Source organism: Apaloderma vittatum, unplaced genomic scaffold, assembly GCF_000703405.1.
Source record: "Apaloderma vittatum isolate BGI_N311 unplaced genomic scaffold, ASM70340v1 scaffold7593, whole genome shotgun sequence".
Lineage (NCBI taxonomy): Eukaryota > Metazoa > Chordata > Aves > Trogoniformes > Trogonidae > Apaloderma > Apaloderma vittatum.
In genome coordinates, this window is record NW_009707436.1 from 3,841 (window position 1) to 15,189 (window position 11,349).

The following is an 11,349-nucleotide window of genomic DNA, read 5'->3' on the forward strand; positions in this document are numbered from 1 at the left end:
CGGGATGTGGCACTTAGTGCCCTGGTCTAACCAATGTGGTGGTGTTGGGTCATAGGCTGGACTTGATGATCTCAGAGGGCTTTTCCAGCCTCAACAATTCTGTGATTCTGTGAATGCTATATGTAACACAGGGACCCCTTCTAGGTTCGTGCTGAGACTAAGTGTAATCTGCAGCACATGCCAATTCTCAGCAACACCTTCTCTCAAAGAGGCCAAAGTAGCACAGCTCAGTCTACAAAGTATTTCAAGTACCAGGTAAACATCATGATCAAGGTGCGTCCCAAGAGAATCTTGTATCGGAACAGATCCAAGAAGCTGCCAGCCTCTCTGGAGCTCCTCTCTGCTGGGAGTTTTAATGAAAAAGTGCACTTCTGCTTGCGGTTCCTCTTCGCAATGAGGTAGAGGGCATCTTCTGCTTCATTCAGCCGGCCTTGTGAGTAGAGCCAGCGAGGGGATTCTGGAATGAATCTGAAACACGTACACAGACAGCTTTAGGGCTTTGTTTTTCTACAAGGCTGGACTTGTCTATGTAAATACATTCCAGTATAACAAAGAATTTTTCAAACCACCCTTAAGGTATAAAATTCACTTATTGAAATGGAGAAAAAGCAAGTTGAAAGGAACGGGAATGTAAGTATATGTTATCTAGATACCAAGAAATTACATGGACTATAGACTTACACACACATATACGCGCACAACGCTACAAGCTGCAGTATCATTAGGATCTTGTCTTCAAAGAACTCGGACTTAAGAAAGCACCACAATACTACAAGCCACACAGTTTTCAAAACATCAGCTAGTCTTCCATCTCTCATTTCCCAACTTTTTCCCAAATTCTCTCCTGCAGAAGCCATGTAAAGGTCATGCTCTTTCTCCCCATGTGCACTGTTCATTTGATAGCGCTATAACTAACACAGCCTAAAAAACAAATCTTCTTCTGTTACTTCAAGATACCCTGAACTAATTCACGCTTTAGTCTTTTGCCAGAAGCGTTTTAAGATTTTTTACTTCTGACTAGAAATGACATTCTTCCTTTAAAGGAAAGGGATTCTGTGCTTTTATAAAAGAAAAGAGCTTAGAAAGGAACATGCTTTCTTCCGCATGATAAAATGAAATCTGGTAGTATTTTCTGCATAGTGTATTTTTTAAGCAATGTGGGAAGGAGGTAGGGTGAAATATAGTATTAAAAAATATCCTTTCTTACAGCAAGATAGGCCTTTGGGCACAGCTTTGAAATCCCAAGCATAAACCACTTCAAAAAAAACCCGTACATATCAATCTGAAAGTTAAAGATTTTTTTTTTTCCAAAGGCCCCAAACACCAGTAAATTTTGGAATATCAGAAGTGTCAAGTCTGCACTTCACCTCACAAAGAGCCTCAAAGACCAGTCCTCAACTTCTGATACCTCTTCTGAAAGGATGCATTGGCCCTTTAGCAAATAGCTGTATTTAAAAAGTTAGTTACTGAAGTTAAATAAATGGAAGGAAAAAAAAGCCTTAAGTTTAAACTGCAGTCAAAGTTATTGCTGTCTTTTCAGCTACTGCAATTTTGCTGTTAGGAAGCATATACGAGCAGAGCAGTACATTGCACCATACATTGTGGTGAACGGAGCTAAATTCAGTCATTGGCTGGTCACAAGCGGAGTTCCCCAGGGCTCAGTACTGGGGCCAGTTCTGTTAAAAATATCCTTAAATCAACGATCTGCATGAGTGGATTGAGTGCATCCTCAGCAAGTTTGCAGACAACACAAAGTTGAGCAGGAGTGTTGATCTGCTGGGAGGGAAGAAAGGCTCTACAGAGGCACCTGGACAGGTTGGATCAATGGGAGGAGGACAACTATGTGAGGTTCAACAAGGCCAAGTGCCGGATCCTACGTCTGGGTCACAACAACCCCAGGCAACACTAGAGGCTTGGCCACAAGTGGCTGGAAAGCTGTCTGGCAGAAAAGGACCTGGGGGTGTTGACTGACAGCCTGGTTGAACATGAGCCACCAGTGGGCCCCGGTAGCCAAGAAGGCCAAGGGCATCCTGGCCTGTGTCAGGAGTAGTGTGGCCAGAAGAAGTAGGAAGGTTCAGTTTTGGGCCCTTCACTACAGGAAAGTCATTAAGGTCCTAGAATGTGTCCAGAGAAGGGCAATGAAGCTGGTGAAGGGCCTAGAGCACAAGTCTTGGAAGGAGCAGCCGACTGAACTGAGGTGGTTTAGCCTGGAAAAAAGAAGACTGAAGTTGTAGCAAAGTGGGGGTTGGTCTCTTCTCCCAAGTAAGGACAGGAAGAAATGGCATCAAGTTGCACCAGGGGAGGTTCAGATCAGATATTACAAAAATTTTCTTCATCAAGAGGTTTATCAAGCACTGGAACAAGCTGCCCAGGGAAGCGGTTGAGCCACCATCTCTGGAAACATTTAAAAGACAGGTAGATGTGGTGCTTAGGGACATATTTAGTGGTGGACTGGGCAGTGCTAGGTTAGACTCAATGACCCTAAAATGTTTTCCAAACTAAACAATTCCATGATTCTATATACATTCCAGTGCTGAAGTACACAAACACAACCCCCCTGCTATCTAAATAAAGCAGCCTTTGTCCTATTCTTTTCTAATCACATTTGGAAAAAGTAAAAAGGAAGCTGCCCATTTTTTATTTTGCATGTCACCTTTAAGACTGTACATGCAAGTTTTTTGATGCCATTCCTTCTGCGTAAGCACAATTATAAGAGAAACATGAAGTTAACCACATAACCACAGACAGTTCTGTAACTTTTAACATATATATACAAGTGTCTTGTAGCACACCAGATCACAGTTTAGATAATCTACATATACCAGTTAAAGAATAAGATGTGCTTCCCCGCTACTCCAGAGACTATTCCCATCTACAGCTATAACACATACACAATACAATGGATACGTTTTCAAATACTGCAGCACTGCTATTTAAAGCAAGCACAGAGCATGAAGCAGTAGAGGTTGAGAGAAATACCTTAGTCACACCACATCATGCCACCTGAGAAAGGCCCCTTGACTCAGTTGTTTGGTTTGTTCATCAGTTTTGTGTAGGTTTTTTGTTTGGCTGGGGTTTTGTTTTGCTTTTTTTCTTTTCTGTTAATTTTTGACATCTTTCCTGATGAAACTTAGTTTGAAAAATAACTTACAGAGAAAGAAGAAAGACGATTGTTCCTTCCAGGTTAACCACAACAGCCAGAGTCCTCCAGGAACGAATGAAGTACCCTAATAAAGCATACTGGGCAATTCCCACAGCAAAGAACAAGCCACCAATAGATCCTAACATACAATTAAAAATAAAACAAAACAAAACATCATGACTCCTTCAAGGAACGTTACTAACTGTCGACACAAGATATCAGACAGAAACAAACATTTAAGAAAAATCCACTCAGGAATACAGGCAAAACCACAGCTATTTGCCAAAAGAATATTCTGTTCTTCACCCATGCAAGGCAGAGTATTACCTCTTAGTGTCAAGATCAATACAAGTCTAAAAAGTGCTCTTCTACATCCTCCTAGCCCAAAGCACCATAAACAATTATGTCCTGCAATTCCAAATACGTTTCAGCTTTCCATGTGTAAAAATAAATATTACAAACCACTGGAAAACTGGTATTTTTAGGAATATATAGTATTCATTTGTAGCTCTCACTATTTGTTTTAAACCAGTCTCAGTGTAGCACTTTTGGCACTTGTCACAGACTGGGTAATTTAGGTCCCAGATCAGTAACGGTACAATTTATACACATCATATGTGAAGGACAGCTTCAACACTAGCAACCAAGACAGTTAAGGGTGTCTGTATCTTCTGTTCTAAATTCTAAGGCTCGTTACAACATAAGATTTTAATTTTTTTATTTTTTTTACATATAAACAATTGGCTTATCTTCCCAAGAAATAAAACCATTTTTTATTTCTTTTTAAGAACTGCCAGAAATCAAATAATTGATATTTAGCACATAAACAGTAAGCTCTGTTTAGCAGAGTCCAAAATTCTGATGGATAGAGCTTAGCTATCATGAACCTTGGATGAATATTTAGCCGGGTAACATTCACAGGGGATTTTTCAACTGGACCTTTGTCAACTTGAGCAATGCAGAAACCTGAATGGCCCCAAGTCATTTACTGTGCTTGTCTAAGGTTCATATTAAACAAAGCAGGGCTCAGACTGTGGTCATCATAGCTGCTCAAGTAGAGTTAAAGTCACAGTTGCTCTGGTGTAAGCTCCAGTGTCTCTCAAGCAGTGTGTGAGACTGAAATCTTTAAAGTCTGACAATAAAGACACTCGCACTTTACCTGCCAACGCCCAGTAGGCAGTACCCACACACTCATTCAGTAGAACAAAGGCCACCAGTGACATCCCACCATTCATCACGCCTACCAAGAAGCGAGAGATGGCAAAGAATTCATACGAGGGTGAGAATCCATTTGCAATGGCAAACAAGATGTCAAGAGCAAAACCTGGAAAACAAGGCAAAAAGGTTTTGTTTCAGAAGAGTAACTAAAGCAAGAACACAAGCATTTATCAGTACCTACACTTGATGCTCAGTGACATCTGTCCTAAGTAATCACAGTCAACAATTGCAGTGCAGCTTTGGGCAGAAATTTAAGTATCTAAAGTAAATATCACAAAAAGAGGGACACAAAATGAGTGGTTTCTGATACATAATTTGCAGTACTAAACCTTAAAATTCAGTTCACGGCATTTTTTCCATGTGTTCAAAACTACTGTTTGGCTTCAGTTAAGATGGCTTGATATTTATTTTTACAGATGCCACAGATAAAATACATGACCAAATATCTCCCCTCATTCTTGAAAAGTACAAGCTACAGAAGAGAAATGTTACCACAGGACAGTATATGGAGAGTTTGCACTGCATAGCAGGCCCACCTTTATGTGCTCTAAATGAGGTTGCTGCTTTAAAAAAAAAAAAATCTATTTTTAAATTCTACAGGCTCATCCATTGACACGCTACTTCACATATACATACACAACACACGAAGTTCCAAAATGCTGTTTGAACCAGGGAAGCAAAAGCAGCTAAATGAGCTTTGAAACACAAGGAGGATCACAAATACACAAAAATTACATCATGCAGATGGGTGATAAGAGATGCAAGAAATTCCTATCAGGTTATACATGTAGGAATATTGCTAACAAAGTACTCAGCATATCCATGGCAACCTGTGGAGATCCAAAAGCATGACATGCATGAGTGTAAACTCTTATGGTATGATTCCTAAATCCAGAACACCTTCCAGATATTGAGATGGTGATTGAATAGTCAAACACTTATTTCTCGTCCTTACTTATATTTCTGAAGTATACTGGAAGGACAAAACAAAACAAATTAGAGCACACAATTCACTCCTGTGTATCAAGCTCTCCACAGAAACACGGCTTTTGCCACTGATCTTCAGTGTCGCAACACTTCCACCCTACAAAACGAAGCGACAGTGATTACCTGTGAGATAGACCTTCTTCCTTCCAAAACGATCTGAGAGCTGGCCAAAGGAGATTGCTCCAACAAACACACCACTGAAGTAGAAAGAACTGGCAGCACTGACTTTGTACGATGTGTTGCCAATTAAAAACCACTGAATAAAGGAAGGAAAAAAAAAGCAAATTAACCAGAATCCAAGCAGTTCAGTTCACCAACAGCTAACGGTTGGAGGAGGGTGACACATACTTTAAGGAAGATCAAACTTCACACAAATCTCCTAAGCACCACGTTCAGCCAGTCATCGGATAGTCACCACAACACAACTGCCACCTCCCTGACTCACCAGGTGGTACTAACCAATTGCACAGGCGCCCCACATCACATGCAGTCCTTGATTCTGAAATCAAGGACAGATCCCTCACAGAATATTGTAATTTTTGCAGCCTTCTCCCACTCTCCCTTTTATTGCCTTTTCTCACACAAAACTATTAGCTTAAATTGACCAAGTCTTACTTCTTGACATATGTCACTGCAGTGTGTAGGGGCACTACGCAAAAATAAGAATTGTTGTTTATGTCCAAAGATTATTCTCTATATGCCACTCCTTATGAACGGTCTTGTCACCATGAAACACTTCGGTAGTGTTAGATAAGAATATTTACAATACCAGAAAACCTTTTTTTTTTTTTTTAAAGTGTACTTTGTGTCACTGCCAGTTTTTCTCAATTACAAATACAAACCTGATCTTCATATGTTTCATTTTTACAGACTTAACACTCCGGTTAACCTGACAGGAAATACTTTCCTCCACAAAACTGCAGAATGAAAACATGCCATGTTCTCACTGTTCAAAAGTTATTTCCTTTCATATCATAAACACCCTCCATCTTTTAATTCTCTACTCCTCTTGCATCAAGATAATGCTTCCTTTTAGTGACACAACTTTTTTTCTTTTAGTGACAACTTTTCTTCCTGTGGCTATAAGCTGGTGATTATGTCATTATTCCTGCAATAACACTCTGATCTTCTTCACATAATCGTCTCTTCTACCAAAATCCCATTAGATATCTTTTCTAGCAAACCTTGTATTACTTCAGAGCTCAGTTATAAACTACCTCACCATGAGAACAGAGCCATGCAATTAAACCTCACCAAGATTAGGGAGCTAACAAAACAAAATCATTCAGAAGCTCCAAGAAAATAATTTGCTTACTCTCAGTATATGCTTCTTTTTGAATTGTCACTTTAATGGTGAGGTGTTTACTGATACAGTAGGTAATGTGCCCATAAAGCGTCAAGACTGACAAAAATCCAATTCTGAAACTAACCACGTGACCACAAATCAGCTTTTGAAGCTTCTCTAGATTTTAAAAACAACTCCCAGAAAAATACAGTTGTATAATAACAGCATACAAGATTAATTTTATCTTGAACTAACATGGTCAGCGTGTTTTATATAAGAACTACAAGAATCGTGCCCTAAGCTTTAGTATAAAAATCAAAACAGCTGCCAACATTGAAACTCAGTGACATTACATGCTTTCTGAATCATTCAGGGATTAAGGGATAATTTGGTTGTAAAGGAAAATTTGTTCTGCAAATTAATCCCAAGAGCTACAAATCCCTTTAAAGGACCCAAGGCTTTTCACTTCCACATAAAGCTTGTTAAATATATATGCTTGATAACTGTAAATCAAATTTTCTATATCAGAGTATTTTTCAGTGTAAATTTCCAATGGTGATAGTCTTAGTAAGTGACAAAATAATCATTAAAAGTATCCCCCTCAGATGTTGCAAAAGCTTCTTTATATTTCAGTAATCAAATTAGATAGTGATGAGATATCCCCCATTAAGTGCGATCTCAATAAAATCTTTGAATTTAGCACATAACTTCCAAACATACCACACATTCAGCTAACAAATTCTGGAAATACTGTATTTTAACAGCGTGAAACAGAAGAGGGAACAAGATTTTATACACAGTAGCCTTTACTGAGGAGTATGTTAAAAAAAATACAGAGCAGAACCTATGTAAGTTGTGCCTTCTGATTTACTCTTTTTAAGTTTGTTATTTTTCAAGTAAACTTAATTCATTACCCGAAATTCTTATTTATGCAACTAAAATACATAAGAATATTTATAATATCTATGACCTACACACTGTCAGGTTTAAGAGAATAAAAGATTGTTGGACAAATTCAAAAGCAGAGAAAGCTTGAAAACATTACTGAGCTTTAATTAATCTTTAAGAAACTCACTGTTCGTTAGGACTTGAATTTAAATAGCAATGTAAGTATTCATATCCTCTTTACTACCAGAATAAGTAGCAATGTGTATTGTAGATGACTGCTTGGTACTACTCCACAGCTGGCAGTTCTTATTAACATGCTGATAACCAATAAAGTGCTTTACAGGACTATTTCTGAGCGCATGAATACCTCTGGACAATAGCCATGAATTATCAAGTGGTGCCACGCCTGACTCAACTGCAGGACTCTAAATTCAGGTCCTGTAACAGATGTGCTCAGATGGGGCTTTGGCACACAATAATTTGCCATTAACAGCTACTGAAGGCCCCAGGAAGGGCAGGTGTTGCGAACACCAGTGCAGAGTCTGGAATCGTTTCTGTAGGGACTGCAGCTAGATCATGAAAGAAGATACTTAGAAAACACCAACAAAGCTAAAGGTTGTTTTGGAAGGAGTTGCTTTGTCTGCCTGACTCCCCACTGCCCATGTCTTCCCTCACAGTTCTTCACTATGAGGGTGGTGAGGCACTGGAACAGGTTGCCCAGAGAAGTTGTGGATGTCACCTTCCCTGGGGGTGTCCAAGGCCAGGCTGGATGGGGCTTTGAGCAACCTGGGCTGGTGGGAGGCGTCCATGCCCCTGGCAGAGGGGTTGGAACTAGGTGATTTTTAATTTCCCTTCCAATCCAACGCATTCTAAGATTCTAGGATATCTCAGGTTGTAAAGATTACAGAAACCACTTCCTCTTCCATTCCTCCGCCACTTGCTAACTTCATGATGAAGACACTACATGTATTTAACCTCAGCAAGGGCATGACAAGAGGATCATCTAGTCCAACACCCTTGCCAGAAGCAGGATTAGAGCAGGTCACACAAGAATACATCCAGGCGGGTTTCGAATGTCTCCAGAGAAGGAGACTCCACAACCTCCCTGGGCAGCCTGTGCCAGTGCTCTGTCACCCTCACAGTGAAAAAGGTTTTCTTAATGTTTCTGTGGAACCTCCTATGCTCCAACTTGCACTCACTGCCCCTTGTCCTATCATTGAAAGAGCCTGGCTCCATCCTCCTGACTCTCCCCCTTGACGTATTTATAAACATTAATGAGGTCACCCCTCAGCCTCCTCTTCTCCAAGCTAAAGAGACCCAGCTTCTTCAACCTTTCCTCATAAGGGAGATGTTCCTCTCCCTTCATCATCTTTGTGGCTCTGCGCTGGACTCTCTCAAGCAGTTCCCTGTCCTTCCTGAACTGTGGGGCACAGAACTGGACACAATATCCCAGATGTGGCCTCACTAGGGCAGAGCAGAGGGGGAGGAGAAGCTCTCTTGACCTGCTAGCCACACCCCTTCTAATACACCTCTGGATGTCATTGGCCTTCTTGGTCACGAGGGCATATTTCTGCCTCATGGGCACCCTGCTGTCCACCAGGATGCCCAGGTCCCTTTCCCCGACGCTGCTCAATTCAATATGTAACTTCCATATGGAAAAAGTGGGAAGTTCTGGAGCTTACTTTGGTCAAGATCTGCACAGCTAAAGAAAGCTAGTTTTTGTTGCCAGTAAAGATATGAGCAGATTACTTGTTCTCTACCTGGAGGCAGCACCTGTTTCATTTGCTAATCAAAACATGCATTAGTATGGAAGAAAGAAACAGTACAATCAGCACCCTTCCAACCAATTCAATATGATTTACTCCTCACACAAGAGGTAGCATTTCAGACTTACTGTCGTGGACTGACCCTGGCTAGCAGCCAGGTGCCCACACAGCTGCTCTCTCACGCCCCCTTCTCCACTACAGAGGGGGAGAAAATATATCAAAGGGCTCAAGGTTTGAGATAAGGACAGGGAGATCACTTGCATTTACTGTCCTTGGCAAAACAAACTCAATTTTGGGGAAATTAGTTAGATTTATTAAAAGAACAAATCAGAGAAGAGTAGTGAGAGATAAAAAAACCAAGCAGATCTTAAAAGAGAAACACCTTCTCCCCATCCCTCCTTCTTCCCGGGCTCAACATCAATCCTAGTTTATCCACCTCCTCCCCCCAAGCAGCACAGGGTGACAGGGAATGGGGGTTACAGTCAGTTCATATGACATTGGTTTCACCACTTCTTCACTCTGGAGCAGGACTCTTCACACTTTCCCAGGGCCACTGTGGGGTCCCTCTCACGGGAGACAATCTTCATACTCTCTTCCCCAGTGTGAGTCGTCCCATGAAGGGCAATTCATCACAAACTGTCCAACATGAGACACACCACGAGGGGCAGCCACCCCTCATGAGTCTGAGGTGCAGTCCTTCAGGGGAAACTGCTCCAGCGTGAGTCCCCTGCAGCGTCACAAAAGTCCCACCAGCCAACCTGCTCCAGTGTGGGCATTCACTCTTCCACGGGCTACAGGCTCTGGCAGCGACCTGCTCTGATGGGGGCTTCCCGCGGGCTACAGCCCCCTTCAGGCATCCACCCACTCCATGTGGAGTCCTCTGCCCCACAGTGGACATTGACACCCCACCCATGGGCTGCAGGGGAAAAATCCGCTTCACCATGGTCTTCATCACAACCCGGGGGATTCTCTGCTCTGGCACCTGGAGCACATCCTCCCCTCCTCTTTCTTCACTGACCTTGGTGTCTTCACAGATTCTCACTCCTCCATCTCTGTGCCAGCTGTTGTCGCACAGTTCTTTTTCCCCGTTTCTTAAACATGTTATCACAGAGGCGTTCCTCTATCACTTTACTGATAGGCTCAGCCTTGGCCAGCAGCGGGTCCCTCTTTGGAGCCAGCTGACATTGGCTCTATCAGACTCGGGAAGCTTCTAGCCGCTTCTTGCAGAAGCCACCTTAGAGCCCCCCCCCCACCGAAATCCGGCCAGGCAAACCAAATACACTTACCTCAGAGACTATCGATGTGAAGCTGCTGTTGAAGTGTACGTGCTCATGCACCTCGCTGCCATTGGCAGTGAGAAGCCATTCCCCAAAAGCCCTCTGTGCACTCGCTGACTGGTTGCTATGGCTCTGATTAGCTGAGAGCTCCTGGAGATCCCAGTGGTAGGGAGGAGTTGCGCCCACCAATGCAGTGAGGATGGCTTCAGTGGCCACATAGAACTGGCATTAAAGACAAAAAACATCAAAGATGCTAAACATACATCCAAGCAATGTCTCCTCTGCAGCTGGACCAAATGAATATTAAAAAATATTCCTATTTTACATTCTTCATCTACCACTACAAGATGCCATGTATAGCCTCCAAGAACACACACTAAAGAACAATAATTTCAACACTGTGGTTCTTGTACTTTTTATCTGTTAATAATTTGAGAGAAAGGGAGTTCCTCTCCTGATATCCTTCCCCAAGTCAGAGACCCCGTCAACTCTCACACACAGTAAGTACATCTCCTGGGTGCATGAAACATTGTTAATAGCACTAAGGAGACAAAATAAAACTATTCTTTAATGCAAGTATATTACTCTGTCACACCCTCTCCTTCCACTTGTATTGTTTATTCCCCTGATTTCATATTTGGAATAGATCTTCTCTTCTCTCTTTCGAATCTAATCTTTCTCAGTTTTACCCAAACTAATAATTTCCTATTTTTTAAACTTCTTTGAACCCATTTTACTCTTTTTTAAAAGAGAGACACAGACATGTGAACACACATATGCATTTTT

General features: G+C 41.7%; 1 protein-coding gene across 1 annotated transcript in view; it reads right to left on the bottom strand.

The window, feature by feature from the left end:
• LOC104271507 (solute carrier family 22 member 15) overlaps window positions 1-10,785 on the bottom strand; it is a gene marked incomplete at both ends in the record, with an annotated part of 13,319 nt that extends 2,534 nt beyond the window's left edge. Inside the window, 5 exons of the mRNA XM_009866191.1 lie at window positions 253-468; window positions 3,152-3,281; window positions 4,302-4,466; window positions 5,471-5,603; window positions 10,573-10,785. Coding sequence (XP_009864493.1) covers window positions 253-468; window positions 3,152-3,281; window positions 4,302-4,466; window positions 5,471-5,603; window positions 10,573-10,785 — 857 coding nt within the window. The remainder of the gene's footprint in view (window positions 1-252; window positions 469-3,151; window positions 3,282-4,301; window positions 4,467-5,470; window positions 5,604-10,572) is intronic.
• Between the last annotated feature and the right edge of the window lie 564 nt (window positions 10,786-11,349).